Here is an 18,812-nt window from a genome sequence, read left to right as displayed (position 1 = left end):
ACTACGTTGTAGATATCAGTGACGTCATAACATTACATAGTAAATACCGGTGATGCAACACACACACTGATTCGGATGTTTATTTATCTGTTCAATACTATTTCTATTCATAAATATATGATATCTATATTCTAACGCTGCAGGGTGTAGTAGGGGGGTGGGGCAGCTGGGTATACACGGGGAACCCCCATATTGGGCATTTGGCTCCTCATGCCATCCATGCGGAACCTAAATAGAAATATTATTAATATTTATAACATAGATTTTGTATATGATGTCATTACCTTGGTCGCATACCACTTGGTGGCATCATTCGTGGCTGTTGCATTCGGTCGCTTTCACTCCCTGTTCAACACAGCATTGTTCAAATACACATAGCTTTTATGACATCACAAACAAAAATAAAAAATGAAATGAATGACTCCCCTTCAAAAAACAAAAATTATAAAAAAATCAAAAACTTTCAACCGTAGGATGGCATCTTGTATCAATATAAAATATAGAGATCTTATAACTCACTCATAGATACAGAATCCCAGTCGGAATCGGAAGCAAATCCATCGTTCCAATATCCAGGGTACCTTGGTTTGCCTGCATGGGGTGAATAGTTAATTAAGTGGTTAAATACAGGATAATAGTTGCTCAGGTTCTATTGAAAAAAATAGTCTAAATAAAGCTACAACATTGAAGATATTATTCTATGTAGTTTTTCTGGTATTTAGAATTATGAAAAATTAAAAAGAAATATTGTAAAAATAAAATAAAATTTGTTAAAATATGTATTTAAAACATTGAATTTAATAAGTGTTGTATTTGAATATTGAATTTAAAACATTTGATGTTGTGTTTACCTGGTCTTAGTGTTGAAAATCGATGGGGTACATGGGGTGGGTACCTTACTCCAGGTGGGGGCATTCGACGGGGTCCGAAACCCCCGTACATTGGGCCTGGGGGTCGGTGGGGTATTCCCCCTTGCTGGGGATACTGAACCATGGGTCCCATACTTCGAGGCATCATCATTCGTTGATTGGGGTTAAGTCGGGGCATGCGGGGGTTGGGGGTTCGATCCAAACTGTTCGATCTACGTACGTTGGGTACGCGAGCTGTACAATAAATAATGGTTGGTTAATAATATTTGAGTAATTATATTCTGGTCACATTGTAAATATATGTAACTTTTTTAACCTTGTAGAGTGGGGCAATAACAGTTGGTATAAGACGAATGTTCTGTTTCATTCACCTAGTGCCAAAAGTTATCAAGTACGTGAATTGGGTGAATATTTTTTGAGGATTTTCATCTTTTATTGATTCGTAACAAGGTACCTGGCATACCGATCGATCTCGGTGTTATCGTCGGTCGTTTCATGCTCATTGATCGTCTGTTGGGGTTTCCCCTAACGTGAGAACCTTCCAATACATCATCGAGAGACAATCGTCTTTGTTTCAACTGAATTAAACATTATGATGTAACAATAAACAAACTGTGAATCATATTGCTGTTAACTTTTAAAAAAGGCAGGTGTAGCAGTAACACTTTGACTTAAACAGTTTTACCCATAGAATGATTTTAACGACTGTCAATCTTTTCTCAGGTTTTACTTTCGACTGTTGTTTTTCCGCAACTTTCCTCTCTTTGTTGTTTTAATTAATTTGGATTTTTGAAAAGATATGTATAATATATGTTTGTCAGTGTCACCTGTTTAATCTCAGATGGTTGTAACGTTGATGATGTCATAACGGTCGAAGTATCATCTTCGAGGTAACTTTCAGCCACCGGAGGCGCACGTGAGGTCTTCTTGAGGGCGCTCTTGAGCGGCATCTCCGTGGAAACTGTCGTCTCTGCATCAGTGAACACGGAACTTTCCGCAACAGTGGACGCGTCAACTTTACTCGACACACTTCCAATTTCAGACCTCGATAGGGATTCCCCATCACCAGGGGATTTCCCACGAGGTACTGCAGGAACGGTGGCTGTGGGGACTCCCCTACTGCTTCCCCTTTCAGATGATTTTCTGGATTGTTCTGTAACAATGGTACAATAATAGACGCATGCTGAGAGCTCCAACCCAGTGATTACTTGGGTTGTAAAAAAGAGGAAAATCTCTAAAATAAAAATTTTCCACAAAGTTACATGTTTGGCAAGTTATAAGTAGGCACGAGGTGTGTGAAACTGTCATTGCCTGCCACACAATATTAAATAAGTTATGTTCATTAAGGAAACAAACAAATTCTTACGGTTTCCACTCCTATCAGAATCGAGCGATCTGATTCGCTCCTTCATTTCTCCTCCTGATCCTCTCCTCCTAGACCTCCTGCTTTGATTGGTCGATCCATTTCTCTTTCTCCTTTCAATTTGTTTCTTTGCTTTAGCTTCCTACACAATGCAAACAAACAAACTTAACTAATATTTACATCAAACCATGGCACATATTTATATATTAAGAAACCTGTTAATGGCGCCGTGGCACAGTATGAGTTTTCTAAACCGTCAGCCGTATATCTAATATAAAAATTCTACCCCAAAATACATTAAATAAAAAGGTTTTATCAATTAAAAACAAAATTATGATTACTCAACCTAGCATTATGACATCACAAACCTCCGCTTGTCTCCTCCTGACCTCCTGCTCCCTTTTTATCTTATTATTTGCTTTCCTCCTCCTCCAGAAACAAACAACGATCATGATGGCAAGAAGAAGGAGGAATCCTCCCACAGCCCCTCCTATGATGGTTGTTATCGGGAGAGGGGAAGTCCTAGGACTACTATTTCTATCCATAACCACACCTTAATAGAAATAATATAAAAAGTTTAAAATGAAACCACAGTTAATATAAATGCATGACACCTAAACATTAATAAATATTATAAGAATTTTATAAACTTCTAATAGCATATCATTGAAAACAGATTACTGAATTCAAAAACTCTTTTAAGTTAATGAAAAAAATATAAATTTTAGCTATATATATAGTGCAGTCTAATTATATACTCCTAGCAATGATATTAAAATAATGGATAAAAGTTCTAAGTTTTCAAAGTCAATATAACTTACAATATTGTACACTTGTGGTTCCATAAAAATAAGTTCCTTTGATTGGTGAACATTCGATACATGAGGATTTACCAGCGAGATTTTGATAAAAATGAATCGGACAAAATTCACATTTGTTCAACTTCCAATACGTCCCTGCTGGACATTGCACTGGAAATATAAAATTTCTCTTTAAAATATGTTATTGTTAAAATTGTTATTATCACAAAATTGCAGTTTTTAAATAACAAACCAGTCAGAATTAATTAAGACTTTATTACAAAAGAGATTTCTCTTCCCTTATTTATCTTGACTTTTCAGGCAAACTTATAAGGTACAAGACAACTGTTTTCACACCACTATATTTTTTACAGGTAAAGTTTTTACGCAAGTTATACTATGGGATTGGAATTCGTATCGTGTGCAACTACTTTTTACACAGTGCCTGCTTTCAAGTAATCAAACCAATTCAAGGGGTTTATGGAATATGGTTGTCAGGTTTAACTTCACTATTCTACGGGGGGTTGAGGTCTTACAACATGCCATTGGACCTGATATTTAGATCAGAGTTGGCCCTTTACCCCAAACCCGTGGTGCTGCAACACAATTGAGTGTCTTGCCTAAGCACATAAGCATATCAGTATCAGTATCAAAATTGATTATCGAACCCGGTATTCTTGAGTTACCTGATATTTAGGTCGGAATCTCATTACCCCAAAATGACCCCCTAAACCCCATATACAGCAACCCACCACAACCATCCTCCACTTCTATATATCCTTCATCACAGATTATCTTTTCATTCGTCAAAGTAACCGATTCCATCCTAGCTGCGTAAACCCTCTCATCATACCCGGTAGTTGTGACATCACCTCGGCTTATCATGTCAATTATATCGGTTGATGCCGACCTTATCACACGACGTGCCTCACTTGTTGAACCTGCTAATCTAGCATTGGCAAGGTCAACCTAGAATAAAAGGAAGTAGGTTGACCTTAAAGGTAAGTTACTTCACTCTCTATTCTATACAGGTGAGGCCATACAACAAGGCACACAATGGAATCGACATTAAGCCAAATATGGTCCATTGTCCCAACACTCACGGTGCTACAACCAATTTAGTATCTTGAACCCGTCGATACAAGGAACACAGTTCAAAGCAATGATTGTTAAACTTATTTTGCTGGTCTCCTTGGCACTTCCTTTTACCGTCTTATAAATATAACTATTTTTATGTCTTTGGTCAATTCATTTATCATAACATTTTAAATTGTCCAAAGGCATCTTACAAGAACCACTGCATTACTGGTTATATAGTTAAAGTTACCATACTAAAATCATTAGAGGAACTTACAGTAACCGTGACATTCAACTTTTCCTCCTGGATGCACTGGATGTAAAGTTTATCTCGCGCTGCTTCACATAATCCCAGTTTCAATGAAGAATTCCTACACCCTCTGTAACGCATGAGTGAAGATGCGAGTTCGTTCGACCGTGAGTCGTAAAACTCAGCTGAAGCTCGGCACGGGGATGGATATTGAACCCCAACATCTTGCCTGATGTTCCCAACATCCGGACCTAAGAAAAGAAGATAAAAGATCATCAAAAAGGGTAAACATGATGTTAAAAAAACATAATATTTATTTATCTTTTTCGAATTTTAAAGAATGAAAAGAAGGAAATCAACAGCAAAACAACAGTTGTTTAAACACGCTATAGATATAAAAATTGCGGGAAAGAGTGTCAATTAAATGAAAGTTGCACCAAAACAGCAACACACCAGTAGAGTTGGAACAACTTTATTATATATTTAACATAAATTTAATTTAACTTTTCGTACTGAATACACAGTAGCATTGAACAAGGTATTTAAATCAACAAAGAAAAGAAAATTTACAACTAAACGACAATCGTTAAAAGTATCCTATGAATAAAAACTGCTTGAGAAAAGTATCAGATAAAATGAACACTCACTACGACTATGGATATCTTCACAATTACTTACGTTTACAAACGTTATGATCGAGGTAAGGCAGCCATTCCTGTAGCCTTGTGTGTTGGTTGTAATGACATATTATCTTGGGGTCACTTAAGGTCAATCTATAGCCATTCATGCATGAAATCTGACAAGTTTGAATACCAGCAATATTGGTGGCGCAAGTGAGCTGACTATGACGAGGTATAAATGGGGAGCCGCATGTGGGGTCTGGAAGGTTGGGAGGGGTTAAGTGGTAGTGGAGGATATATTAGGTAACTGGTTCCAATGTGATTTTGTAACCAGATAATAATGTTTTACAACAAATCATGTTTTAATCCACTCTTTTTAAACAACGTTTTATGGCTTGCACACCACATGTGAGACCAGTTATTGGGTCTTCTAAAGTTAAAAAAACAAACAAAAAATAAAACATAAAATGTACACATTTATCAACTTTATTAAGTATCAATATACCAAAAAGACAACAAAACAGGAGGAACCTATAACTTTTTATATAGGTGAGGTCAGAACATTTCACACAATGAAACCTAGAACTAATGCCATTATCCCCCTAAAAACCTTACTCATGCAGAATATAAACGAGCTGGAAACAGGAAGAAAAAATAACTTACTTATTTCGTTGACAACAACAGAAAACGAACAAGATTCAGAATTATCGGATCCATCGATAGCAGTGTACGTTACGTTGTGAATGCCTTTTCCAAAATATCCTGGCTCCCTATTGGATGATATAAAAGGGGCGTTTCCGGAGTTGTCAACAAATTGGGGGCGTGTCCAAGGAACGAAGGTCCGTGATTGGCCAGGATATATTTCAACCATGATGTCATCGGGACATGGGGTGGTTATGGTGGGTTTGGTCGTGTCTGGTGGCGATTATGTTTGTTTACTGATGAAACATTTAAAATATAACAGAAAAAAAAAGTAAAATAGAATAGACACAAAAATAATAGACAAACAGAACAGACAAAAACAAATAAAATATAATACACAAAAGTTTTCAAAAATTTTTGATAAAACATTTATTCCCATAGAAGAAGTAAGAAATATTACAGACTTTATATTAAAATTCACTTAAAACAAACCTGTTACTCTAATGTTGACCTCACATTCAACTGTTCGGTTATATTTGTCTTCTGCTCGCAACACAACCATATATTGTGATGTCATAAACCGAATTGAACTTACGACCCGATTGGTCAAATCCACCATCGTTATGTTGAGTCTTCGACCAATCCCGTCCCTCGCCTCCAGTGATATCATAGAAGGTAAGATTGTGATGTAAGAAGCACCCTCTGGCAGGGGGAACGGGTAAGTTGCGCTTTCGTTGCAGTTTAGAAACCTCGGGGGTGGCGGCATTGCTGTATTTACAACATCATGAATGAATGATTGCAACTTGTTTTACTCCTACATGGCAGGGCAATGAAAGTTGGTATCACAAATGTTCTGTTCCATACACCATGTGCCCAATTACGAGTTACCACATGTGAACCTAGGTGATTTTTTAGTTGGATTTTTTTTAAAGTATGGCTGACGATTTAAAAAACCCATTAGTGAAAACTGGGTTGGAGCAATTGCCACTAAATACTTTGCCCAAGGACACATAGGCCAACAATGGTAGCATTTGGCCTTGAAACGTATATTAAAATTATTTTAGACACGAACTTGTTTGTGCTTGTGTTGTAACAATGGTTGTCATGGCAACGGTGGTCGTCTCATTCACCATGGCAACCGTGGTATCCTGGTGGAAGTTGATGATTGGAATGAGGGGTTCCGTGGTGGTGGGCTGGGGGAGGGAGTGAGTTTATTATCTGGTAATAATAAACCTATTCTATTGTATACATGGGTGAGGTCCCTGAGAACCTAAGATTTAGGCCAGGTTTGGTCAATTATCCCAACACAAAAAATACACGACATAGAACATTTAGTTTTTTCACATGTAATAAATATTAAATGTATATTGGGAAAAGTTAGAGAATAGAAGGGAATTCTAAATAAAGCATTGATGAACATAGCAAAGGAAGGTATTTTAGATTAGTGCCATTTGTCAATTATTAATTTCTATTACTCATTTCTAATTAATACATATTAAATATAGTTCCCCAAATATTCTTACAACAGTAGCAGCTGGTGCTGTTATTAAATCTGCCCATGGTGGTGTTGTTGTTGTTGTTTCGTTGATTATTGTTGTTGTTGTTGTTGCTGGTGCAGTTGTGCTGGTCATGAGGAATAATTCCTCCTCTGTTGATTGATATTTAATTTAATTAAAAGTGTTTGAAACAAACTTATAATAATGAAATAATAATATATTTTATCCCGTCGAAAAAGAGGACAAAGCGACAAAACAAAAGGTGATAAAACACTTTTCAGTTTAACACATATTACTTTTAATTGAAAGAAAAAAGCGTAGTCGCTACATATAGCAGACAAACATTGGATAATATTTCAAAAGTTTGTACCGGATACTTGGCGTTGAAATGTGTTGTTGAAAATGAGTTGGTAAAAGGTAGCACATTGACTGGTTATAAATGATAGGAAAACAGAATAAAACTGAAAACATTAGTTGTTATGATGCCCTATATATAAATGTGGCAATTCATTAGTAAACAGTTATGCTGGCTAAACTAAATACAAATACTTCCATAATTAAATTTAAATTTATAACAACTATCATTATAACATGAACTATAGTAGGCCATTATGACATCATAAGCATGCATATTACCAGTCACGCATGAGTGCATATCTGGAGCGAGGACTTTTCCAACGGGACACAAACAAACTGACGAGGATTGATCCGGGATGCAGATGTGACTGCAACGTGGGAGACGGGAGGAACATCTTCCAGTGGAACCTGGGAAGAATTATATAGAGTGATTATAATGTCCTGTTAGAATTTCAAATTTTTTTTATTTAGTCAGTTATCAATGTACTCTAACCAGGTTTGTTTTATTTTAATTGGTGGATATTGAAGTTTTTATTCAAAAGTAACAAAATAACAAATTCAATACCTCTGATAGAATAAGTTGGTTGCACATGGATATGGGTCGGTCGTATTAAGTCAGTGATAACAACATTAGTTCTACGATCATCAAGTGACATTAATGTGTGGTTTTTCCAATCCGTGAAATACAATGAGTCTTCAAGTTTTCCAAGTCCAAATACATGACCAGCGGTTCCATTTAAATTAAACCTTTTCATCACTATTTGTCCTGTGTTGATGAAAAGTATACGAAATCATAAAATTTGCTGTAAGTTTTGGAAGGAACCTTAAGTTTTCAAATGCGAAAAAACACCAACAAGATTTAAAAGCTGTTCAATTTGTCATACAAAGTATAAAAAAAGAGAACCGGTGTTGTAACATTATAAGTTTAACCGTTGAGAATGAAAAAAGCACCGTTTATACATTTTCCTTTATTTTATTATTTTTTCACTTCCGCAATTTTATTCATTCATTCATTTTGTTTCATTCCTTTAAGTCTAACATTCTATTTCTTTAATCACTCGTATTGTTTTTATTTATTTATTTCCTTGTTGAAAACCTCAGTTACAAGTCACTACAAACCCACCTTCATCAGGAACCGACCTCACTATCAGCCTTCCACCATCCGCAACATAAACCACCCCAGATGTTGGATCGAAGGAAAGACCGTTGGGCCACGTTAACCCCTCGCTCAACATCACTCTACTATCCTGTCCATTCATGCGTGACGATAAAACTTGTGGTTGATTCCCACCCTCTGTCCAGTACATTATGCTGAACATAAAAATAATATAATGTCCTGTTACCTCTGATACCAGGCATAATGTAATTAGCTGCTGCTTATCTGGTCTAAAAGCTTAGTGTATTTCTTATCTCGAACGTTTTGTCTGCCAGGGAATATAACAGAAAGTGTTAAAATAATATATGAATGAATGTAACTTAATTTAATCCTCGTGTGGCCGAAACACAACAGTCGTTATTACACGGGTTTACCACCTCATGCCAGCTTACGAGTTACCATGTATGTTACTCTGTGGGTGATCATATTTTTAGACATTTTTCATTCTTTTTATGTATGGCTGATAGTTTGGACAGCTCATTAGTGACCACTGGGTTGGAGCAATTGTCGTTAAGTGTTTTGCGCAAGGACACATACGCCCACAATATAACCTCCTCTAGGCAAAACACTTAACAGCAATTGCTCCAACCAAGTGGTCATAGACATTTGAAAAGATAAAAAATACTGAAAAAGAAACATTGGAATACTCACCCCATGCCTGGGTTCAATACAATGGACCTCGGATTCTCGAGCCCCAACAACACCACAGTGTGGATCATACCATCCAAGTATAACATTTCTATGCTGCCCAACATTCTGTCGGTCCAATACAACAAGCGATTGTCGGGATCTATTGCCATTCCTTCCACTTGCCCTAAGATTGTATACAAGAACAGCTTTACAGTAAAACAATGAATACTGGAATCATATCTATTAAGTGGGAAACGAGAGATATTCAGTTCAAATCCAGGCTAGGATTGAAAAACCAAGGAAACCTAGGAAATCCGGGCTGCGGTTGGTAGAAAAGAATACATGATATGGTTATTGAACTAGAAATGTCCAAACCCAACCCAGAGTTTTAGATCAGGGATCCTTGGTTCAAATCCAGGATTAGGTTGAAGAACCAGGGATTCTAGGTTTAAACTCACTCCAGGGTTATAAACTAGGGATGCTGGATTTGACCACATCACAGACTTGTATTACAAGCATTATACATAAACTCTTCCTACCTATATTTGAATGTACCACTTCTATAATACTTGAGGCAGCATTCACACCGGAAATACTTTTCCTTGAAATTCGTTGTCGACCGTTATCTGCCCAATACACAAACTTTGACACGGGGTCAAAGGTCACGGCCACGATGTTAGAAAGTTCATCAAAAGTTCGTATGACGGGGTAATGATAATGATCAGGAGGTTGGATGCTCTTCAGGATGATCCGACTTCCATCAGCGATGAGGAGGAATTGATCCGGTTCTGGAGAAAGAGGAATAAAGAAAGATATGTTTAGAAGATAAGAGAATATTATTTTTAGGATAGAATGATGTTTTTTAAGTTCTGCTGCTGAAACTTTCATATATACATAGACGGTTGAAGCGATAATGGATTAAAAACATTCATGATTTTATTTATATTTTCAACCAGAAAGTGCATAAATTAAAAAATGAAGAGAAAAAACTAACCAACAAAACGAACGGAAAGGATTCCAAAGCAGCACAGCCAGGTCATAGTTCTTATTACACTTTACATAGTTGTTGTTACCCCAGTTTACAGAGGTTACCCCAGGTCAACTACTTACTCACCCACACAGTTCCATAAGTTCTCTGAAAGCACTGAAGCATGAACATCGGGGCATAAACATGAACTATAACCACCATCCACAGGAACACATACATCACTACATTGTGTGCGTTGGGGGGAACAAACATTCTGTGTCATTCCTGGTAATGTAAGAGATTAATGAGATGAATAACTCTTACTTTATTGTATGCAAGTAAAGGTTTGTGGTAATCCTGGTATGTAGGACAGAGTGGGCACATTAGACATGGTCAGTAGAAAATAATAAAAAAAAATTTAAGGAAATTATATATATGCTGTTGCTGCCAGGGCTTTAATTAATCTAAAATCTCTTTCACACTTTTTTCACTAAAGATTTAAATACCTTTGAAAAAATTTAGAGAACTCTAAACATTCTCGCATATACTTGAATACGTTAAACAAAGAAGACAACTCACAACGAACGAACCACACATCACAACTTACTGCTTCGTTGAACAATGTTTGTTGCAAACTTCACCCCTGTGGGTTTTTTCACCCCAACAACAAAGGGAGCTCCCCTTTCCCCCGACCCACTTAACCCCATGTTCACTTCATAAATTCCCCCAAGCCCCCAATCTGCGAAGAAGAGAGACCCCTGGTGGTAGGTGAGACCAAAAGGAACCTAAAATAGAAATAATATAAAATATCTGAGTTATATGATCATTTACAATGTTACATAAGCGCTATTACGGGTACTATGAGTATGAACCACTAAAAATAGAACAAATGCGTTATAAATTATAATGATTATCGTTGCTCGCCGCATGAAGAGAAATAAGTTGAATTTATTTAGCTGATACATACATTTAACTAATCACAATGTTACACATGTGATAATTTTAAGCGGGCACAAGTGTGTGAAACAGACTCCCTTTTTTTAACGACTGTCCTGGCCTGCCATGTAAAGATAAACAAGATACACTTTTTCAATCATTTAATGTATATCTTTAAAATTTTTATAAATCCATAATACAAAAAAGGATGACATCACAAACCTCCATTGTTATGTCAGTAAGTTCGGTTGAGGTTTTCCTTATTGTGTCATAACGCATGATTGTTGGTTGTCTATGATAAACAATGGTTCCGTTTGCACGAACATGTCCACTCGTGTAGTGAGAGTCAGTTATGTAAAGAGTTCCGTTATGAAGCGCAAGCCCGTTAGGATTCTCGACATTTACTGTCAACTCCTGAGGGTTCTGCCCATCCAAGTCAAACTGAACTACTTTGGGGGAGTTTCCCCAATCTGATACTATCAGCATCCTGCAGTAAATTAATATTGAAGTGAACATTCACATGAGGTATCGGTATATAGTAGTTTGTTATAATAAATGTAACACATTACTTTTGTTTTGTACTATAAAACAATTTCAAAATTTCTGTTTTGCAAGATTTGAAACATCGGAAGAATATTCTAAGAAATTAGTTTTAGGACAATATTTAGACTTGGGCAGGACTGGCTTATTGTTTGACGCCCACAATGTACCTGAAGGATACTGGGTTTGATGTTTTGTATTATTGGCATATATGGCAAGACATTTTGCACCAACAAAGTAACGAATGTTGTACTAGTGTGTATGAGAAAGACACCCCGCTATGAGAGGGTAAATCACGTTTGTTCATACAACATAACCACCCACCCAGCGCTGGTGTCAATCACGATATCCCTTGGCCGATCTAAACCACTTGATGTCAGTATTTTTCTTTTATTTCCTCCCCTCAAACCAACCATCTCGATCCTATGATAAGGAGTTCCCCGTGTTGTGCTTCCTTGGTATGGAAACCCCATGTTACTCCAACCAACGTTGGTGAAATAAAGATGGCGGTTCTCCCAATCCACTGCTATACCTGAAAGTTCAACATTAATATTATGCTACTTCTGCTACCAGGCATGATGTGAATCATCTTACAGCATCCCATCTGCTATAAAACATGGTGTATTTTCAATGTTTCTATGACAGTCTTGCAGAATGACAAACGAAACGTCAGATAAACACGTTTTTATTTTAATCTAGAAGAACTGCTATAAGATTGTTCAATATTAAGATTAGATAGCTTAGTTCCTCCCAATGCTAGTTTATACCCGAAGTTAGTCGGTCACTAAATTACTTGGTTTGTTTGTGTATATGACTATGATTTTTAAACCACATAAACAGTTACATAAAACCTAATGTTTTTCAGCCAGCATTAAATTCATTTTTCTACAAGAGCTTTCTTCTTAAATGATGCCAAATAGTCTTTGGTTATTTTTAACAATAATTTCACCAATGTGTAGTTTTAACCAAAACCAAAAGTTATTAATTCTTGGACCAAACCAAGTGTTATTAATTCTTGGCCCAAAAATTCGTGCCACAAACAAATAAAATATAGAAATAATATAAACGCACCATCCACCGTTCCAATGCCATCCTGTAAAAAAAGTTCCGGGGCTGAAACATTAAGAGGTTTTCTATAAATCCCGTTCATTCCAACATCACTCCAGTATACCATCTGAAATAACAACAGAAGGTAATTTAAAGCATTCCTTGCTTCGTGGCAAAGTAGGGAATTTAGTAATAAAACGACAGTATTTAAAAGGCCGTACCAACATAAAATAAAAATTTGTAAATGGATGGAGATACACAAATGTGGTCTAAAGGTACCACCAAAGTTTTTATGAACAAAACAGGTTCTAAAAAGTCACCGCTGGAGTAAAAAAACAATTGCTAAGATTAATAACTATTTTGTGTTGTATAAAATTATAAAAACACCTGCCAACCTACCTGATCTATTGGGTCATAATCAACCGCTGATGGTTGATGCGCTTGAGCGAGTACGACGGGGGTCCTGGGTGACCCGGGGTCAAGTGAGGTCAACATAATGGTCCCCTCATCAAGGGAGGTAGAGAGGATGAAGTTGTTGGGAACTGAGGGTGTGGAATAAGTGTAACTTATTTATACTTGGATGGCAGGGTATGCAACGAGTGTTGTGTTTCATACACCTCGTGCTGACATACTACTTACCATGTGTGTAACGTTGTAAGCTAGTTGATTTTTTGGGGGTATATTTTTCAGCTTAATGTATGTGTGAAGATATTTGTTTAATATGGGAAGGGGTTTTATTTTTAATCGAAAGTCCATGGCAAAGGTCTAAGGGGCCAGTATTTAGACAAAAGTTGAAAGGGATGATTTAATATACAAGTTGGATTGATTGAACAATATATATATATATGATATTAGTTGTTGGTGATTACATGTTACAATAACTTTAGGAAAGAACACAATTTGATATTATTTGTATGATCATTAAATGAAGTTTAAAATTAAAATAAAAAAGGGTTTTTAGTGAAGAACCAATTCTTTCATGTTATTATTAAACTCATGATATGAAGATAATTAAAACGAGACTCTCTAAACTGAGACAACCACAATGTAGGTGGTTGGAAGTGAATATTACTGATATAAGCCCAAGGCGTTTGGTAATGCCAAACAGAAGGTAGCATTGTATGGTGTTCTGCACTGTTGCTCAGTGGTTAAGGCATGATGTAAAAACATATATAAGGGGGAAATCTAGTCTAAATCATAAAACCTCACCCACATAGAATAGTGTTAAATAACACATAACTTACCAACACAATTAGTTGCATCTCTAGCAAGCACCAACCCTGTGTTTGATGGGCATGCACATGTGTATGTGCTGTATGAGGTCGGTAAACAAAGATGGCTGCAACCTCCTTTAAGGTTTGTCCAACATGGGTTTGTATCTGTTGGGTTAAAATATATTAATTTATAATTAAAATAATAACTTTATTTGTCTGTTGGATTATGGTATCATAAATTTAGAAATTGTTTAAATGAAAATACTTTTTATATTGATTGAAAGGTCATTTCTAGTTTTGCTTTACATATTTTTAGCTGCTACTTCTTTTTCCCAAATTAAAGTAAGCCAATCTATATAACATTGTACTATCATTTGTATACTTATATGAACATTATTAACTTATTTCCACTTTTATTCTTACAGTTTCAACCAATGTAGATACAAATAGAATAGATTTTTCAACAGAAAAAGGAACAGCGCTTCCAACAGACCCACACACATTACATTCCTTCAACTAAAAGTTTTTCTTACATCTGGTGTTACGTTGTAACTGTTCATTCACAACACCAACTCCCATTGCACGAGTGCTTAGTGATGTCACAACCCTTCGTTTGTCTCCACCACCATTTGAATTGATGGAAAACAATGATGTTTGTCCCCAAATACTAAGAATAAAGGACATGAGAAAATTATAGTAAATTTAACTTTATTTATTATACTACAAAAGAATAACAAAAATAATAAATATGTGCTAGTGAATATACTCGTTTAGGTAAGGAAGGTTAAACACCCAGATGACTATATACAGTGGCTTTATATTAATCCATATGCCTCTCAGTCTTCAATATATTGTAATAATTACCTAAAGTAAAGTCTGTTATTGAAGTAAGTTAATCCATATCCAGGTGAATTTCCATAATCAATCCCAAAGCTGTAGATCACATTAAAGTTATTTCCATCTAAATCCGAACTTTCAATCTTTTGAGTTTTCCCGTCGATCCAAAAAACTCTCCTGTGAACAAAATATGTCATTAATAATGCTGTAAATAAAGGATTGTAACTTACTTTACTCTCGCATAGCGAGGCAATGGTAGTCGTTACAAAACAAGTGTTCTGTTTCATACACTTTGTGTCAGCTTACAAATTACCACATATGCAAATTTGTGGGTGACTGTTTTTTAAAAAGATTTGTTTCACTTCTTGTGGGAGTGAGGAGCCTTAAATCCACATCTGGGTTAGAGAAATGCGTAACATGTATGTTTGAGTCAGTATATTATTTATTAGAAACTAAAGGAGGCATGGGGAATGTGTAAGTAAGTAAATATAAGGCTCTGTGACTTGTGAGATCAGAACAGAAGCACTGTGGGACTAGCTGCTATAAGTCATACCAAGTCCTATGTTATTCCTGGTCCACTCTCTAATACACAAAACTGATTACAGTAAAGCTCTCACCTGCTATTATAATCTACTGTAAGTTCATTGGGCCATTGTAGATTGGTTACTAAGACTTGATGATCCGATCCATCCATTCGTGATCGCTCAATTGTTCCAGATGACTGGTCCGTCCAAAACATGAGGCTGCGACACAAGATCAAATATTTAGATGAATAAACGAATGTAACTTGCTTTATCCTCACGTTTGTGAAAGGACAAGTTTCATACACTTCGTGCCAGCTTATGAATTACGAAGTATGTAATTTTGTGGGTAGATAATTTTTTGGTAAATGGCCAAAAACTTTCTTTCTATTCTATATTGTATATAGAATATATTGGTCTTTTTAATTATAGGTTTTATAAATAAGTTCAGTTTTAACTTAGTCATGTTTTAAGATAAGTTTTGCCTTGGTGCACGTTTTTATAACCTAATACCAGGAACATATTTAAAAATTCAAATTCAAAATAAAGTTCAGCAATTGGACCTTACCCATTGCGCGGCAAAACGACGAGCCCACGTGGTTCAGCTAATCCACCAATCAGACGAACTCTGTCTCTCCCATTGTCCTTGGCAACAAAAATGGCGCCAAGTTGAGCATCGGTCCAATAAATATTGTTGGCCAACCAATCAACGGCAATTCCATTGGGCTCATAAATGTCTTGAAAGTAAATTGGGATTAAATTAAACAAAATAATTAAATTTAGACGTATCCTAAATTATCTCTGACCACTATATTTTATTATTACTCCCTGCAGGTTTTCGCAAATACACGAACCCGTACTGCACCTCACGCCCGCTTATAGGATACCAGATGTAGCTTTGGGGGTGATGTTGTTTGGGATTCTTTCGTGTAGTGCCTTGCCGAAGAACATATACACACACACAATGATAGCATTAACGAGCCTCGAATCCAAACCCCTGAACATAGGAACTTCGCGACGGCGCTCGTTCGAACCCAATAAAAATGGTTTCAATCGTATGCATTACAGCGCAACGCAAACCACACAGAACATTTAATTACCTTCAGATATTATTCTAGTTATACGACTGCCATCGGAAAGCCCGGCCCGGTAAATCCCCCGTCCAGTATGACTGACGTCAGACCAGTAAATTAAATTTTTGTTGATGTTCATATCCAGCGCCACCGCCTGGCCCGGGAGGTCCTAAAAAATAATTGGCAAACTAGATTAAAAAACAGACATTTAATTTTCGGTTTTATCACAAAAAAAACTTTCTACTCTCAACCAAGTTGTTAAAAAGTCGTCACAGTGCACAACAAACATACACGATAAACGCGCTAAAAGGATCAAGTAGCAAACGCAAGAAATAAACAAAGATGCAAATAACAAACACATTAGTTCAAACACAGCAACAACAAACAGAACCAACAAACATAGTAGCCACTAAAAGTACCCTCACCCTTATAAAATTCTTTTTGAACCCGTAGACATCTCCGATCGCTATTTTCACCAACTTATTGTTATCAGCAACGTAAACGTGGGCATCCTCAGCTGTCAATCAAATTAAGGGTTAATTTTTTTAAAAAGACAAATTTATAGATAATTCGAAAAGGGAATTAGTACTAACCGCGAACTTAAGGTGTTTAAAGCAAGAGTTTAGTGACTCTTCAAAAACCTATTCTACGTGGTGTCACAGGACACATTTTGGTATTTAGGTAAGAAACAATTCCAAAGCTTGTTCCAGTATTTAAGAAACGAAAAAAGTTACCAAAGACAACACGGTTTTGGACAATGGGACACTGAAGAACTCGCGGTGGCCTGTTTCTATTCTGTTTAGATTAAGTCACCGGTGGTATAACGACCGTGATTGTCCCGTCTCGCAAAGATACTTATTCATGTTTAACCTATATATTTTAAACATTGTTCACTTAAAGTTTATAGACGTAAATATGATCATGTGTATGATAGTTTATAGTTATAACTAGTCAGGAAACAAAATCAAATAAAACTTTACCTGAAGCGTTGCAATTGATGCCAGTGAATAGCGGGGGGTTTACAGTACATAGACATTTATACAGCAAGTCGTCGTTTCGCAGCTCAACTATGACCTCGCCGTGTCTGAAAGTTCTTCCGTCGTTCTCCATCGTACATATTCCTGGTCAAATGAAGTCAAGTTTGAAATAATGACAATTAAACCAATCGCGTTAGTTGTCAAAGTGAAGAGGTGACGAAAAAGTATAAACAGCCAAGTTGTTTATTCAGCTATATATACGTTGACTTTATCCCACTCAATATATAATACTATATGGGGACGATGGGACGTCTTTAGCACATAATACCTAAATATCCTGATGGTGTTCTAAACAATTAAAAGTAAGACGAGAAAACAGAATGAAAGGGTGTCCCATCTCCCCCCACCTTACTAGACATATTCTTCATAGTACACATTTATTCAAACGACTAAAAACAATTGTGCAAGAAGTGTTTTACTTACACAACTGTATTTAGTTGTATGATGGTGAGACAAGACATGTATATAATAGACATGGGACTTCTATTGTTTCTACTAATCAAGTAACGTGTAATCAAATTGTTTTACACAAAAACAAATTATCCGAAACATCACTTACGTTGTACAGCGTATGATGAACGTCACAAGCCACAAAATTATGAAACTTATCTTAACATACGTCATCGTCGATCATGGGCAATACCCTGATTCGACTGTAAAATAAAATATAGTAGGGTAATATAAACAGAAACCCACCAGACCCTATTTCTAACTGATGTATGCGTAAGGGTATGTATGCTGTCTATTTAGACCCCTTTCGTCTGGCCTGTAACGTTAAATTACAAAATCTGACAACTATCTGCTGGATATGGTGTGGCGTACTCAATGTATTGAGTCAGATATGGTCACACAAAAAGAATCAGAGTTTCGTACAAAACTATCCAATACCACTTTTCATTATAGGTGGAAGCTCACTGCTATATTGCCTCTCAGTTATAAAACTTTTGCTCAATATCAAAATAAGACACTGTGTATTATCTCACTACGGATATAAGGGAATGTCTAACTTAAACTTTCTCAGGGTAAATTTCATCTTTCGATCAAATCCAGAATCAGCAAATTAGCTAACCATATATAAACAATTCATATATGTCGTAACAATTACAATTCTCACTGTACTTCTTTATCGCGTTACAGGTAAACAGAACTGATGAGACGACGTGTTCCGATGAAGCCCTGGGGCGAACAACTAGTCAAGCAACTTCGTATCGGCCGAATAACGTTGCTGCCGGGGATGTATATGGCTCTGCTTGGATTGCCGGGAATAAAGAGATTTTGCAAAAAGAAGAAGAAAAAAACTTTTGTATTTCAAAACTTATCGTGCAGGAAAATTTTTAAAATTGTGACGTCATTATTATCTTAGGTCCCTACGTCATCAAA

The 18,812-nt window shown here is 36.3% G+C and overlaps 1 protein-coding gene across 2 annotated transcripts; it reads right to left on the bottom strand.

Annotated features, from left to right (window-relative positions):
• Window positions 1-67: 67 nt before the first annotated feature.
• LOC100176236 lies at window positions 68-18,107 on the bottom strand. Of its 2 annotated transcripts, none has more exons than XM_002125501.5 (36): window positions 17,992-18,107; window positions 17,376-17,516; window positions 16,821-16,912; window positions 16,423-16,564; window positions 15,891-16,059; window positions 15,419-15,544; window positions 14,829-14,978; window positions 14,498-14,631; window positions 13,995-14,129; window positions 13,150-13,292; window positions 12,775-12,877; window positions 12,028-12,235; window positions 11,386-11,650; window positions 10,835-11,012; window positions 10,375-10,512; window positions 9,800-10,048; window positions 9,282-9,444; window positions 8,598-8,785; window positions 8,040-8,240; window positions 7,754-7,882; window positions 7,145-7,269; window positions 6,694-6,814; window positions 6,114-6,389; window positions 5,643-5,894; window positions 5,038-5,238; window positions 4,387-4,610; window positions 3,785-4,001; window positions 3,054-3,203; window positions 2,601-2,785; window positions 2,236-2,374; window positions 1,697-2,022; window positions 1,324-1,447; window positions 852-1,103; window positions 520-591; window positions 285-345; window positions 68-228 (listed from the first exon to the last, which is right to left on the bottom strand). In XM_002125501.5, exons 2-36 carry the CDS (start codon window positions 17,503-17,505, stop codon window positions 132-134), a joined length of 5,865 nt encoding a protein of 1,954 aa, XP_002125537.4. In that variant the 5' UTR covers window positions 17,506-17,516; window positions 17,992-18,107; the 3' UTR covers window positions 68-131. The 2 variants fall into 2 exon arrangements, with proteins under 2 accessions (XP_002125537.4, XP_026692601.1); XM_026836800.1 differs by having other exon boundaries at window positions 70-228; window positions 1,333-1,447.
• Window positions 18,108-18,812: the final 705 nt, after the last annotated feature.

This window comes from Ciona intestinalis, chromosome 11 (assembly GCF_000224145.3).
Source record: "Ciona intestinalis chromosome 11, KH, whole genome shotgun sequence".
In the NCBI taxonomy this organism is placed as follows: domain Eukaryota; kingdom Metazoa; phylum Chordata; class Ascidiacea; order Phlebobranchia; family Cionidae; genus Ciona; species Ciona intestinalis.
This window is presented reverse-complemented; position numbering and strand designations above follow the sequence as displayed.